The sequence below is a fragment of the Plasmodium berghei genome (assembly GCF_900002375.2).
Source record: "Plasmodium berghei ANKA genome assembly, chromosome: 8".
In the NCBI taxonomy this organism is placed as follows: Eukaryota; Apicomplexa; class Aconoidasida; order Haemosporida; family Plasmodiidae; genus Plasmodium; species Plasmodium berghei.
In genome coordinates, this window is record NC_036166.2 from 242,631 (window position 1) to 259,511 (window position 16,881).

The window sequence follows — 16,881 nt, forward strand, 5'->3', positions numbered from 1 at the left end:
TAAAAATATAAATAGAAAAAATTTGTGTATAACATATTATTTTACCCTTTAATATATATATATATATAGATGGCCAACATTTTATTTGTCATTCATTAATTTTTTAAGACTAATAGAATAATTATATAAAAAATGTTAAATTTTAATAAATATTTTTTGGTATCAGAATAATTTCAGTGATTCAATGCTTGGAGTTCCCTGTGAAAGTGGCATTTAAAAAAAGAAAAAACGAATGATAAAAAAAAAAATAAAAATAACAAAAGGAAAAATTTCACGAAGAATCACAATTAAAATACTATGGAAGGGACTAGTCTATTTAAAAAATAATTTTTTTAAACTATATAATAGAAACTATTTTATATCAACACCGTGAGCATATGAATATACATATCTACATATTATATACGTTTTCCCGACTATTTGAACTATAGCAGTAACAGGGAAAATATTTTATCAAGTTTATGAAAAGGAGTTTGTATATACAAGGATATATATATATATATATTTTTTTTTTTCAAACAAAAGCGTCTTTTGTGAATAATTTGATTAGTAATATCATATAAACAGTTGATTTGGGCCTCTTTTTCCTTTTGTGTAATTAATAATTTCCATAAAAATGAATTTCCCAAATATTTCTAAGAAGATGGTTTCAGGACCATCGATCAGTGATAAATATAATGTAACAGATAATAAGGGAGAGGCAAATCATATCACGGGTAATTTTGACCCAACTGCTTTAGAGAGAGGAGCAAAGGCATTAAAAGAACTGGATCAATCATCGAATTCTAAAAAAGCATTTGAAGTAATAAAATTACAAGAGTTAACAAAACAGAAAGAATTTGAAAAACAAATGGAAGAAATCGCCTTACAAAAGGCTCAATATTTAAGTAATAAAGCGAGAATAGAAAATGAAGAAAGGAGAAAAACAATAAATTATCAGCAAGAGCAAGAAAGAATAACAGCTGAATATAAAACAAGATTAGAGGCTGAAGCATATCAAAAAAAATTATTAGATCAACAAAAACAAAATGAAGATTGGTTAAAAACTCAGCATGAACAATATTTAAGACAAGAAAATATTCGAAAAAGAAATGAACTAGAATTATTAAATTTAAAAATGAAACAAATAAAAGAAGAAAAATTGTTAGAAAGAGAAAATATGAAAGCGAAAATTCATGAAGAAAATAAAGGATTAATAGAAAGAGAAAGAAAAAATTTAGATATACATCTAAAAACATTAAAAATGAAAGCAGATGAAGAAAGAAAAACAAAATTAGAAAGCATAAATAAATATTTTGAACAATTTAATAATTCAATGTTTTTATTCTTAAGCGATAAAGAAAAACTTTATAGATTTGCCTCACTTGTTACTTTAACAGCTGTAGGAATATATACTACTAAACATACAACTAGATTTATTAGATCATATGCTGAAACAAAATTAGGGAAGCCCAAATTAATTAGAGAAACATCTTTGTGGCATATAAATAATTTTTTTGATATATTCAATTTAAAAAAAAATATACATCGTATTAATAAATTATTTCAAAGAACCAATCCTACTTCGAAAAAGGGAAGTGGAAATATATTTGACCAAATTGTTCTTAATGAACAATTACAAGAAAAATTAACTTGGTCTATTAATAGTATGCAAAATTCAAAAAAATATGATCTTTATTTGAAAAATATACTATTACATGGTCCCCCAGGAACTGGTAAAACCCTTTTTGCAAAAACTTTATCTTATTATAGTAATTTTGACTATATAATAATAAATGGAGGTGATGTTAGTGCATTAGGAGTTCATGCATCTGTGGAATTAAATAAAATTTTTGAATTTATAAAAAAAAGGAAAAATAAAAAATGTATAATTTTTATTGACGAAGCAGAAGCATTTTTAAGAAAAGGAAGAAATGAATCATCAAATCATTTTTCAGAAAGTTTGAGAAATGCATTAGCATCTTTTTTATATTACACAGGAACAGAATCAAAAAGTTTCTCCATAATTTTAGCTACTAACTGTAAGGATGTATTAGATGCAGCTGTAATTGATAGAATTGATGAACAATATAATTTTGATATACCCAAAGTTAATGAAATTAAAAAAATGGTTTCAGTATATTTTAATAAATATGTTTTCCCACTAAAAAAATATAAAATCATAATTGATAAAGACATTGATGATCAGTATTTAAGCGATTTATCTAGTAAACTTATAGGTCTGTCAGGACGACAGATATCAAAACTATGTTTTAATATACAAAGTTGTGTTTTTGGTAGCAATTCAAAAGTTGTCACAAGAGAACTAATTGACTTAATTGTTCAATGGAATCTAAGTAATTCTTTTGATTCAGTTGATCAACGTGAAAAACAACAAATGCATTCGAAACGAAATGAAAATAATTTTAAGTTTAATTCAGCTCATAATACTAATGAAAATGGTGATGATAATAATAAAGGTGCTGAGAAACGAGATAATCAGAAAAATAACAAAATCACCGAAACTAAAGGTAATTCTCATAGTACAGCTTATTCGAAAGAAAAGAAAATGACTATGAACAGTTAGTAATCTCATAATGAAGAAATTTTTATAATCCATGTCCTATGTAAAGAGCCATATCTATTGATTGTTTCGTTTGTTTTTGCTACGATAATTTACAATTTTATTTTTTTACAATGTAATTTTTATTTTCCACTTATTTTCACCTATCATACAAAATAGTTCTATTGGTCAGCATATTGGCCTACTTTTTTGTGTGTAAAATAAAGGAATATAATCACGAGTTTATAGCATAAGGCTTATAAACCCTAAAACAAAAAGTGCTAAACTATAATTGAACATATTTGGGGCTGACTCTTAATAGATACATATTTAAGCGGCTTAATTTACCTTTAATTATATTTGTTATACGTGCATACAAAAGTCATATGCTTGTTAATTTTTATTACAATTTTTCATTTTTATATTTATTCTATAATTTTGTATTTTTAAACTCTATAAACGCTTATTAAATTATTATTTTATTTTTCAACCATATATATCCCCTTTAAAAATGTCTTTTATAATGGAAAAAAAAATTACATATACGCATATGCTCGTATGCATATTCGCCACGCATCGATTCGCTTCACCTTCCAAAATATTTTAATATGCATATATGTTTAGAGGCCTAAGAATAGCATATATATATGTATACCACTTATAGCAACATTAATTTTTTTTTTTGAAATCATAATATAGTCAGAAAAGGGTGCTTTCAATGGGAAACCGTTATCCAATACTAAAATTGTATATATCGTTTAGAGAAAAAACAAGTTTTTACTAATAAAATATATTTAGGGAAGATATGTGTATGTATGTGCATATTTTTAGTCTTTTTTGCATTCCTCTATTTTTTCATGGCAAAATAAAATAGCAGGGTATAGAGTAAAACTGGTTAATATATTATTATAAATATATTAAATACGTGTGAATAACATAGATTAAAATTCATATTTTTTACAAAAATATTTTATGTAATGAAATCGAATATATTCCCCACCAACCAATGCCATATATATTATTTTTTTTTTAATTGTATACATAATATTTTTATTTCTACGCCTAGAAAATAAAACCATGATTGGATTAAATTATTTTCATAATCAAAATTAAATAATAAAATATAGAAAAAATATACTTGTAAAATAAGTATGATACAAGAAAAAAAAAATCGTTACGTATGTATGCATACGATACATAATTTATGTAGAGTTGCAGTGGCGCTGAAATTATAGTTTTTTTTTTCTACGAGATATTAAAAAATATACAAAAAATATATTTACATTGCTATTATATAATAAAGAAAATTGTTTTCATGTTATATATAGCTTAATTGCTTTATTAATCGTAGCCAATTTATTATTATAATTTTTTTTTCATTTAGCGATGTAATTTAGTTTAATGTTTTTTAAAAAAGGAAAAAAACACAAAATTACGTACGTTAATTAAAAAATATATACATTACGAAATGTGATGAAAAAATAAAAAAGTATAATAACATGATATACATTTTTTTATGCTAAAATGGTAATAATAAAAAAATGGAAAACGCAATATTTAAGGTATGTGATAAACATATATTAAATGTTTTCGTGTTTTATTTTTCAATTTTTTGAAAAGAAACTTTTCTTTTTTCGTCCGCCCAGTTATATGTTGTATATATGCCTTTATATTGTATATATTCCTTTATATTGTATATATTCCTTTACAGTGTATATATGTTTATACATTGTACTTATATTAACTACTATATTTTCCCACAATCTTTGTACTCAATAGACGATGTGTGTATTTTTTTTATGTTTTAAAAACCTATAGTGATTGGTAAAATTCGTAATATGCCCATTATTTAATAGATATACTATTTTCCTACACGCTTAATTGTGCGTTAATATTTCACATTCATTTTATATTTTATTTTATATTTTTTAATATTCTAATAATAAAATAATATTAATAAAAAAGGGCCAAACTAGTTTGTTAAGGAAAAAACATTTCTCATCCCTTTATAATTTCCTATATAAAATTAAATACGCTAATGTTTCTATATATAGCGACGGAATACCATATCATTTGTTTTTTATATATTCTTTCATTTTTATTATTTTTTCTTTTTTTTATCATGTCAATTTTATTTGTTTTATTGTAATTTCTTTGTAATCAAGCAACTAGTAATGTATATATTACCTATTCATTTATGTGTTTGCCTATACGTTTATGTTAATGTTTATAATTTTTGCATTTTCGATGAAGCATCTTTTAAAAAATGCTATATATTTGGTAAGTTTATCAAAACAAAAGGAAATAATTCAGTTCATGTTTATTGATTAAAATATATTTCTGTGAGCTGTTTTTAATAGACCAAATATACAATTTGTATATATCACGTTTTACTCAAATTTGATTTGCTCACAACTGTTACATAAATTTATTTATTTGCAAATACAACATACGAGGACACAAAATCCAATTATTAGAATTGACTGTATTATAGTTGAAACAACATATACCATCAATCGCTTAATTTATGATATAAATATTTGACAAAATGGAAAACTCACTAGAGATAGTTGGTGAGGGGAATAAAATGATTGTGGTTAAAAAAAAGGAAGAAGGATATAAACATATAGTTTATAATTATTACTCCAAAATACTAACAAATAAAAGATTTAATATGATTAACTATGAGTATAAATTATTAAGCACAAATATTTTATACTCTTATATTGACATATTTAAATACATACATTATTTTAGTGATATATTTATAAAAAATGTAGTTATAAAAATTTTAAAAGACAATGATATAAATTATTTAAATGTCATGTTACAATATTATTGGGTTAAAAAGTTAACATATAATAATAAGCAAATATTTGATGACCATTATTTAGTTGATAATAATTTTGTTGTTTTTAATTCACAATTTACTGATTTTATAAAAGATATATTAGATCATTACAATTTTAAAAGAATACTAATTTATATAAAAAATCAAGTAAAGTTAATCATTAAAAACCAAAAGAAAGTTAATCTCGACATTGTTGAAAATGTGGGAAAGTTTGTCAAACGATTGCAAACAAAAATGAAACAACTATTAGAACTTATTTATAATTATATAGAAATATTTAAAAAATCCGATATTTATAAAAATCAAATTTCTGATATTATTCGAAATATACAAATATATCTTATGAGCCTTACTAAATATTATATCGTGAAATGTATATTGACACACTATAACAATTATATAAATATGCTAAAAAAAATAAAAGAAGAATACGAAGAAAATCAAGAAAAGGAAAAAAAAAAACGCATAACAACAAATCAATATATGTTTAAGGAAATTTATAATTTTCATAATTTTGTTTGGTATAATAATTTAAAAAGGTATAGCATTGGATATGTAGAGGAAAACTTATTCTTCATACCCCCATATTTAGAATTATTAAGCTCAATTAGTAATCAAACTACGAATGATGAAAATAGTGGAAAAATTGAACAAAATAAGGACGATTCGATATCTGCTACAGCTCAAACAAAAAATGAGAAAGAATATCTTCCAATTTCACAAGAATGCAATCAGGGCAATAAAGAAAAAAATCAAGACAATAAATATTTGAATTTTCACGATAATTATATTAGCGTTGAATTAAAATTAAAATGTGGTATCCTAGATTATAATGATATGATAGACAAATATAATATCCACCAAATAATAAAATTAAATAATAATAAAAATATACAACAGTTATCTTTATATGAGCCAAGTGAGTTTTTTAATCTTAATTTCAAGGACATCTTTACGAATTTAAATTATATTTTTTTGTCTAAAAATAACAATATGAACATTTACATAAATAACAAAAAGGAGGAAAGCACAGTTCTTTCAAAGTTTATCTATTATTCAAATTATTTAAATAGAAACAATGATAAAAGGCATAGCAGTATTAATGAAAAGAATAATGCATTTTGGGAAATGAAAAAAAAAAAAAAAAAAAAATCCATTCAATTTTATTTTAACTATTTAAGGGGAAAACAAGAACGAAAAAAAAGTTTAACACCTTTCAATTTGGAAAATTTCAAGCATCCTGTTTTTTCTTCATATAGTAGTATAGCATGCTATATTGGAAAAAAAAAAGAAAAAAACAATAATGTTAATAATTACACTATATCTAGTAACATTAATAAAGCAAATGTGGTTACATGCTCAGGTGAAACTGATAGTTTTGAAAAAATATATGTTGGTGAAGATAACTATACAAATGTTTTTCATGAGACTGTTTTATACTTGGTAAATAAAATTCAAATGAAAATGTCATGGGGAATGCCCAAGAATAAACAAAATATAATAGATTATTCTCAAAGACATTTATTTGTCCCAAAACATGTAAAATATGCTTATAAAAATTATATATTTAGCAATAATTTTTATTTAAAATATGTAATGAACAAAAGTGCAGATTGCAAACTTAGAAAAATGTTATGCTCATTAAAAAAAAAAAATTATAGAAGCAGTGTAGATGAATTATTGGATATATGTGAATTATATAAAGATATTTATTATTTAAATTTTCTATCTCTTTATAAAAAAACTTGCTATTTATTTGAAACACGATATCGTTTAATTTTGGGAAATTATTTAGACGATAAATTACATTCTAATGGATGGAAAAAAAATAAAGTAAAGGGGAAAACTATATGGAATCAGGAATTGGCTCAGTATGAATTTAAAGAATATTCTAATCATAAAAAAATTAGAAAAAAAAATATTAAATTAAGTTATAGAAAAATCAAAAGTGAGGTTCTTCAATTTTTTATGCAAAATAAAGAATTATTAAATGATTCAGATTTGTTGAGTAATTTGGTTTCCAATACAAAATATAATATAAAAATTCTTAATGATATGCTTTTAAATGTAAAAAAATCGTGTGAACATTTTTTCCATGTTTACAAAAATGAATTAATTAAATTAAAAAATAACAAATTTCCAATATGGAAACAAAAATTTGACATAAAAAAAGAGGAGTTGCATAAAATGTATGAAGAAAAAATTAAAAAATATATTCTATATATATATGATACACAAATAAAAACAAATTATTATTATAACACCCTAATTACAAATGAAATGAATTTAGCAATTAAGGGATATTTTGAAGAATTGCAATATAATTTGAAAAAAATTCTTAACACCATAAAAGAAAGTATAATCGATGAAAAAGTTCATATATCAAAATTTCGTAACATTTTTAATGGATTGCTTTATGCGTTAAAAAATGCTTATATATGTGATATAGGTAGCTGTCGTTATTTATTCAGTGGTAGTATTTTTGGGTGGAATAATAACAACAATTACGTTGGCTCTGTAAATATGATTAAACAAGTTCTAAATAATAACAATGCATTGGATGCATATAAAAAAGTTACTGAAATCAATAAAAATACCTTAAACTTACTAATTTTAACAAATGTTATAAGCCATGAAAAAAATATATTTTATAAAATATTGTATTTCCATTCTTTCAGTGCAGGACAGATACAATTAGTTTACTTTATGATGGACTTTATAGATATTTTTGGAAAATTATTTAATTTAAAAAAAAAAAAACATATTTTTTCAAATTTTATGTATTACAAATCAAGTTTGAAGGATATGTTTATGCCTAAGGAAAATCACTATTTTAATGTAAACAAGCATTTACGTCATTTGGTGGATATTAGAAAAATTAAGAGAATAGAAAATTATGTTTTTAACGAGGAAAATGTGGGAAACAAATTAAAATATAAACATCAAAATACGAATACGAAAAAAACGAATACACAATATAGATATAAAATAAAATATAAAAATTTTATTTATTTGCAAAACGCTCATTTTATGCTTGGAAATGAACTCCTAATTGAGGCATTAGATATCATTAATAAATTATGCAAGCATAAATTTGATTATCTAGAATCTGATATGAAAATTAACACAAGAAAATTATATTACGGATTATATAAAAGCGCAAAAAAATTTGCGAAAAGGTATACATGTAATTATAAAAGCATTTTTAAAAGAGACCATAAAAAAAGTAAAAAATATATAGTTAATAAATTCTTATCAAAAGAAACATTTATAACAAATGAACATTTCGAATATTTAACTAATGCATTACAAATTTATCGCAAAAAAGTTGGATTAATTAATTTGGATAAATATATTAATAGAAGACGAATAGTATATACTCATGATAATATATATAAAAAAGCTTTACTAATTTTTAAGAGTATGATATATTTTGTTTGCCGCTATTTAATAAGTAAAACTTTTTGTGATAACAGCACTATTTTTAATATATATATACCAACTTGTAACAAGACTAATAATGTAGAAATTGTTAAATTTTTAGAGAACAACAGATTTAAATCGTTAATTCTAAGCCAACATAGCAATAAAAAAGATGGTCAATATTTGAGAAATGAACAAAAAATTAATGAGGAAGATTCATCTAAAATCGTTTTACCCGAAGAAAAAGATAAAGGAAAAAAAAATAATCATGCTCAAAAGGACCACAAGAAGAAACGTATTAGGAAAAATAAATTATCTTCTTATCAATATCCATTTATAATACTAAATTTAAGTAGAAAAAAACGTGATTTTATGAAAAAAGAATATAAACAATTTAAAAAACATATGATAAATGCCTATATTCCATGGGATTATAAAGAAATATTTTATCGAATAAGTTTAATAGACTTATCCATGAAATCTATAAATAAAATGGGATATTGGAAAAAACAAATGGAGTCTATTTTGTCCGTTTATAGGGAGTATTGTCAATGTACATTTGATTAAGCTATGCTGTCATTTATAGTTTATTACTTTGCCGTCGTTTTTTTTGATGCTTTAATTTTTTACGACATTTCATGAATATATATGCTTGTATGTTTTTTACCTTTACATATTTGTTTATATATATGCATGAAATATGTGTGTTATCAATTTTTTGAGATCTATTTAAAATAAACAATTTTGTATTTTTTTCGTCGTTTGAAAACAACTTAATTACTTCATATCTATAATTTATACATTTAACATTTATTATTGTTATTATTTAAAAAAGTATAAAATAAAAATAATTAGCGATTAAAAAAAATGATATTCATATGCATGTGAAGGGGCGTTAATGTTGTCACATATTCATGTTTTGCCTTTTTTTTGCGTCATTTTTTTTTTCCTTTTTATAGGGCCAATGACATGCTGAGATAAAGTCATATAATGGTGGGTAAAAAATATATATAATAACTTTTTTAGAACAATATAACTATTTGCGTTAAAAAAATGAAAGTAAAAATTAAAATCAAACAGTAGGTATATGATATGCTTGCAATGTTTTCCAAATAAAAATAGCCTTTATATGAAAATAAAATTACAATTTTATGAAAAATAATTTTTGAAGCTGAATTTAATTTGTTGCTATTTTATCGTATTTAATTTTGTTGTAAAAAATATTTGAATAAAACAGGTATTTTTGCGCCTTTTCCTGAAATATTACCCCATACATTCTCCTAATGAAAATGGAGGTGAATAAATAAGCCGAGGTATATCGTATTTATATATATGCATATAGCATGCATGTATTTCCACAAATTTCATTTTTTTGCCATACCCACAAACATATTCGATCAGTCCCAGGATGCTCTGATGTAACTTAGCAAATGTGAAAAAGGAAAGCAAAAATCAAATAATTAAAATAGAAACAATAGTAATTATAGGGCCCCCAAATATTTAGTATACATCTTATAATATACACATAAAAAAGGATTTTATATATATTCTAAAATGAAGGGAAACAAAGGAAGAATAAAATTAAAAATAAATCTAGGAAATGAAAATAGTAATACTGAAAGCAGTTTAGTAAAAAATAAGAGTTCAGTTTACAGTGATTCGAATCAAAGTAAAGAAAATTTTAAAGGCGATGATAATAATAGTAACGCATCTGACAAAAAGCTTAAAGACACGAATTTAGAAAAAAAAATAGTTTCAATTATATCTAAGTTGACCAAAATAGCATGTATATGTGAAAATAAAAAAAATACAAATTTGAACAATATTGAAAGTAATAATGAGCAAATAAAAGTTTGTAAAAAATTAATAAAACAAATGTACAAATATGAAAAATGTTTAATTAATATAAATAATTATATAAATGACAAAAATAATAATCTTGATGAAGTTACATTTCCCAGTGGCCTAATCAAAGCAGTTGATAATTACATGAGTCCCGATGTATGGATATATAAATATTTATTAGTTGAATGCAAGAAATATAACGACAAATACAGAAATATAATACAAAATATTTCCACATTTAACGCAACATTGAAACATAAAATTCTTAACGAAGATTCTAACCAAATTGTTATGCCTATTTATTCCCCTGTTTCCGAAGATAAATTGTCATTTTTAGATGATTCACATAAAAATTATTATAAAAACGTACACATACCTAAAGAGCTTGCTCAAAATTATATTGAATCAATGACTAAAGAGGAGGATCCCCGTGAGGGTGAAACATCAAATGAACAAGAAGAATCGCGGGTAACGAGTGAATAGCAATCAAATGCTTTCATGAATATACACAACTATGTATATACATATGTTATGAATGTTCGTTGATGTCTTTGTATTTTAGAGGAAATGGAAAAAAAACTACTAAGCAAAGCTTGTTTGCAGCAGTAGTCGCAGTAAGCTTACTAAATAATTAGGCATGAGTATGCACAAATGAGCATATGTATACATGATTTGTTTCTTATCCTTATTTTTTTGTGTGCGATTGTATTGCATGAATTATATATGGAAATAAAAAAGACATAAACTTGATCGATATAAATATATATATGTTTTTTAATGTATCAAAAATTAATATTTAAAAAAAAGGAAAATGATGCAAATTTTTAATTTTAAGTTTGGTATTTCTTTAAATTAGTAATAGTGTTTTAATACAAAATAAAGAAAATTATTAAGTAATGACATGTATATATCTATATTACTAAAATAGTTTAGGAGTTCATTTATTACAGCTCATTAGAATGGCGAATATATATATTGGTGGCAAGTAACTTTTTATAACACTTACAATATGTTTGTAATTCTAATAGTTTATCTCCATATATATACAAATAATATACTACAATTCTAATTGCATGCACACACTAGCAAAACTGTAGAAATGCGCTATATATATTATCATGTGATATCCCATCATTTTATTTTTTATGAGAACATATTTTGATCATATTATTCTTTAATTAATAGTATAATTATATATAGTACATAAATGTATACATAGAAAACTTATAATCATCTAATTGTTTTGTGTCCTTATATATAAATTAGTAGTATCATTTCGTGATTTCAATATTATTGTAATAATTGCTATTAACTCTCCCGTTTAATTCAGTATTTAGTATCATATAAAATATAACTAACATAAGTCCAGCCTATATAATTTTTTACTTATAGGTTTTTAATAAAATTACTTAAAGCCAAAAATAAAGCATATAACATAATCGATAAATATGGCGTGAGGAGGAATAGCATGCATAGTAAATACTCATCACCAATCCGTACGTATCACCAAAATATGGCTATCCTCATATTGTTCATATAACCATATATAGATAGTTGCATAATGGGAATGGAAACATGTATATGGTATAAGAGAGTATGGATATAATATATGTATGATATTTGCTTATTTTACATGTGAAAATACGTATTTTACTACATTTTTTAAAGGAAATATTTTCCATTATTACACACAAATAAACATTGTTATATTTTATATTCATGCAAATAATCATACTAATGAAATATTTGTATATTATTCATATTGTACGCATATTGATTGCACAAATATATATTATATATGTATATATATTTATTTTATGGCATTTTATTGTAATTATTCAAAGATTTTTCTACAAAAATAATAATAATAATAATAATAATAATAATAAATTTAATAAAATAAAAATAAATAATTAAAATAAGATAAACAAAAATACACAATCGCAAGTTAAATTGAATGGCTACATAAAAACGGGGAGAAGGGAAGCGGTTTAATGGCACAAGCATATGATATGCAATATGAATACAAATGAACAAAAAAAATAATAAAAAACTATGGAAAAGCAACTGTAATAATAATATATTTATAAATAGCACAAACAAATTTTTTGAATTTTCAAAAAAAAAATATATATATGTTTTGTTTGTATGTTATAAAAATAATATAATAATAATATTTCAGTAAGTTTTGGAAAAACCTGTAATGTAAACACATTTAAATATATAAAGATACTTTTTTTCCTAAAAAATATATTATAAAATTTATTAAAAGTTATGGATAATAATAGGGAAGTGAAAAAAAAAAGTTTTTTGAAAAACTGGAATATTAATTATTTGTCGAATAATTTCAACAATTTTATTAAAAGTAACAGCAATAATAAAAGCGAAAATAATAGCGGTATTGAAACTGGCATTAGTAGTGGTACTGTCGATAACACTAGCAAGAATGACTATAGTTTAATGGATAATAGCATACACATAACTAACATTAGAGAAATGAATAGTATAAACATAAATAATATAAAAAATATTCGCCCTGATTATTATGGGAAAGGATATTCTACTGCTGAAAACGGGAATAACAATACATGCATTAAAAATCATAAATATGATAACTACAACAGCAATAGTAATGATGTTCCTATAAATTTTATTCATACTAATGATAAGGAAAAAACACATGTGAATTTTTCTAACACATACAATAAAATTAATTTTCAAAAATTTCATCAAAATAATATATCATCTACTGTGGAAACTAATGTAGAAGATAATAAAAACTCCTTTAGCAAAAGTAGCTTTAATGATATGAATTCCATAAAGGAGAATAGCAACGTCTATAATAAACGTGTATATAAAAATCTTCACAATTGTAATAATAATAATTCCGATACAATGAATACACAATATAATATAAACTATAATAAATGCATAATTGATGGAAAAACTAATATTAAAATTGAAAACACAAAATATCATAATAATTCAAATACTAAAAGTACTAATAACAATGTTCAATCTAGAAATAAATATGATATAAACAATGAATATAGTATGAATAAAAATATACTTATTAATAAGAATAATAGTGAATGCAAAAATAATACAATAAATTTAAACGATCAAGGAAGCAAAAATAATGATACTTCTAATAACAATGACCAAATATCATTTAAAAATAATCGATCTTGTTCTGTTTCTTCTATGGTATCTTCCAATTCTTCAATTCCTTCATCTGTTTATTCTCGCCACCCATCTAATTATTCTCAAATCGATAGAATTAATCAGAAGAAGCATAAAATATCGAGAATTATTGGCTCAAATGACAATAACGTTAATAAAAGGAATATTAGCGTATCCCATATTATAAATAATAATAGCAATGATCGCACTTGTAATTGCCATGAAAATTCATATTGTGATTGGAATAAAAGCGAAAAAAATAATTCTCTCTCAGAAGAACAAGCTAGTAAAAATGCACAAGAAGAAAATTATAATATTTATCGATCAGAATTAAACAAAAATATATCAACCTATACATCTAATGATCGGAATGCCACATCTGGTTTTACTCAGAATTGTATAACTACTAATTCGAGTATAAATACAATCTCTGAAACACGACCAAATTATTATGAATACACCCTAAATAATAACCGTAATAGTGGTTATGGGGATCATGATGACTATAGAAGCAATCGCAAGGATGCTCGATACAGCATAAACTACAATTCTGTAAATACTAATACAGAAAATAAAAGGACTTCCATTTTTAGCAATGGTAATAATAATAATAGTAATAATATTAATAACAATAATAAAGGCGATAGTGATAATTTTACCGATTCCCAAAGAGGATTAAATCAATATTCCCAAGAAATCGACATAAAATATTCCCGATTTAGTAATAATAATGCATATAGTGAAAATAATAATAATTACATGAGAATGAGCAACGATAGGCAGGGAAATAATGGACGAGGGGGCGGGGGGGATGACATATATGATAGGCGTGATAGATGCGAGCAACATGGAGTGAGTAGCAATGGAAATAATGGACAAGGAAATGAAGGAGGGGATAGCGATGGCGATGGCGAAAGTGGAGATAATAATGAACAAGGGAATCGAGAAGGAGATAGCGATGGGGATAGTGACGAGGGTACCAGCCGAAAGAACAATAAAAATCGTCGCAAGCAAAGTAGCATGGATGATGAAATGGAAAAAAAAAATAATAATTCACTAAATTTAGATATGTTGAACCCCGAAGAAAGAAAAAGAGAAGCCGAAAAATATAAAGTATTAGGAAACCAAAGTTATAAATTAGGTTATTTTGAATCCGCAATAGACTATTATACAAAAGCTATACAATATGATAATACAAATCATGTTTATTTTACTAATCGAGCATTATGCTATAAAAAACAAAAATTATGGAAATTAGCAAATATAGATGCAAGACAAGCATTAAATTTAGAAGAAGAATCCGTAAAGGCTCATTTTATACTTGGATTAACTTTATTACATTTAAATAGTTTAGAAGAAGGATTAAAAAAATTAACAAAAGCAAAAACATTATCTAGCTATTTAAAAGATTCTAACGAAAGTGAAATCAATAGATATATTTTACAAGCAAAAAAATTAATATATCTGCGTGATGAACAAACTAAACAACTAAAATATGCAGAATTACAATCATTTTTTATTGAAAAAATTAATTTATTAAACCAAATGGGGTACATAACTAATGAAGAAAAATTTTTAAGAACAGAACAAACAGAAGATCTATTTAAAGAAATATTAGGAACCTTCCAAAAAAAACAGATCCCAGATTATTTATGTTGTAAAATATCTATGTGCTTAATGAATGAACCTGTTATCACTCCGAGTGGTATGACATATGATAAAATTTTTTTGTACGAACATGTAAAACACAATGGCTCATTTGATCCAGTAAGTAGAGAACAGTTTTCTATTCGAGAGGTTATACCTAATTATGCCATTAAAGAGGCAACTGATAATTTTTTGAAGACAAACCCTTGGGCCTTTGAAGAATAAGATTGTTGACCCTTGACTCTATCGATCGTTTGCGGCCTGGGCCTGTGCATTATCATTCTTTTAGCCCGCTTTTTTTCTTCATTTTTTTTTTGCTTTATTCAAATTCGTTTTGATAAATATACATTACCGTTGGTACACTACGCGATAATTATGCATGATCAAAGAAAACATATGCTCAAGCAAGCACATATATATTTGTACTATTCTTCTTGATTATACATGTGCCAAAGTTACATATGTATATGGCTAGCTTGCATATATCACACGCTTATAAGCATCTGCAGTTTCCTGAGCATTAGGCATATTTTTTTTTTATTATTCATTCACAATTTTCCCATATATTCCTATTATGCTTCCATTCCTTTACTGACATCGCAGTGTTACTTTGTGTATATTTTTATATTTTAATTTATAGTACTTTATTTATTTTATTATTTACATTTATTATTATATTATTTGTTCGCATTTCTCCACCATTTTGTAGTTTTTAAAACAACTGAAATTAAAATGTGGCATTTGTTTTTTTAAAAATGTGCATATGCGTATATATGTCTATGGCTGTTTGCGCATTTTGATATTTTCTCACCTATGCCCACATTATTCATAAGTTGCTTATTTATTTTAAATATTTTTTTAAAGTTTTAAAAGCAAACAAATTTAAAAGTTTTAAACTATATATACATAATATTTACTATTCAAAATATATAACATTTATTTAAAAGGCTATATTTTACAGTAGGCCAGGCCTCCTTTACACATAAGGGCCAATGCCCGATGTTTTTCATTCCTTTATATTCCTTTTTTAAAACCCATTCTATGCGCTTCCTCTTGAAATTTTTTATTTATTATTATATTTTTTTTAGCTATTACAAAAAGTGATGGAACAAATTTATTACCTTTATCGAAATTATTGGGGTTACGCAATGGAAAAAAATAATAAATAACGTTAATAATAAAAATAAAACAAACAAAACGGTATTATAAGTAATATCACAATTTGTGATAAAAAAAATAAGAACGTGAAAAAAAATAGTATGAATGAATAAAATAGGCTAACGAATTTAAAAAAGAAATAGTAACTGTTTCAAAATACAAGCATAGAAAAGTACAAAAAAATGAATAAAATTTTACTTAATAAAATTAAAAAGTGAATTAAATTATATTA

General features: G+C 23.9%; 4 protein-coding genes across 4 annotated transcripts; all 4 read left to right on the forward strand.

The window, feature by feature from the left end:
- Positions 1–616: 616 nt before the first annotated feature.
- On the forward strand, positions 617–2,566 carry PBANKA_0804600 (AAA family ATPase, putative; the record flags this gene model as incomplete). Its single annotated transcript, XM_034564195.1, has 1 exon — positions 617–2,566. The coding sequence occupies one exon, from the start codon at positions 617–619 to the stop codon at positions 2,564–2,566; it is 1,950 nt and encodes a 649-aa protein (XP_034421016.1).
- A 2,524-nt stretch (positions 2,567–5,090) lies between these two features.
- On the forward strand, positions 5,091–9,383 carry PBANKA_0804700 (conserved Plasmodium protein, unknown function; the record flags this gene model as incomplete). The annotated part of the gene is made up of 1 exon (XM_034564196.1): positions 5,091–9,383. The coding sequence occupies one exon, from the start codon at positions 5,091–5,093 to the stop codon at positions 9,381–9,383; it is 4,293 nt and encodes a 1,430-aa protein (XP_034421017.1).
- Positions 9,384–10,370: 987 nt separating this feature from the next.
- PBANKA_0804800 (mediator of RNA polymerase II transcription subunit 10, putative) lies at positions 10,371–11,144 on the forward strand (the record flags this gene model as incomplete). The annotated part of the gene is made up of 1 exon (XM_034564198.1): positions 10,371–11,144. One exon carries the CDS (start codon positions 10,371–10,373, stop codon positions 11,142–11,144), a length of 774 nt encoding a protein of 257 aa, XP_034421018.1.
- Positions 11,145–12,935: 1,791 nt separating this feature from the next.
- Positions 12,936–15,716, forward strand: PBANKA_0804900 (E3 ubiquitin-protein ligase, putative; the record flags this gene model as incomplete). The annotated part of the gene is made up of 1 exon (XM_034564199.1): positions 12,936–15,716. One exon carries the CDS (start codon positions 12,936–12,938, stop codon positions 15,714–15,716), a length of 2,781 nt encoding a protein of 926 aa, XP_034421019.1.
- Between the last annotated feature and the right edge of the window lie 1,165 nt (positions 15,717–16,881).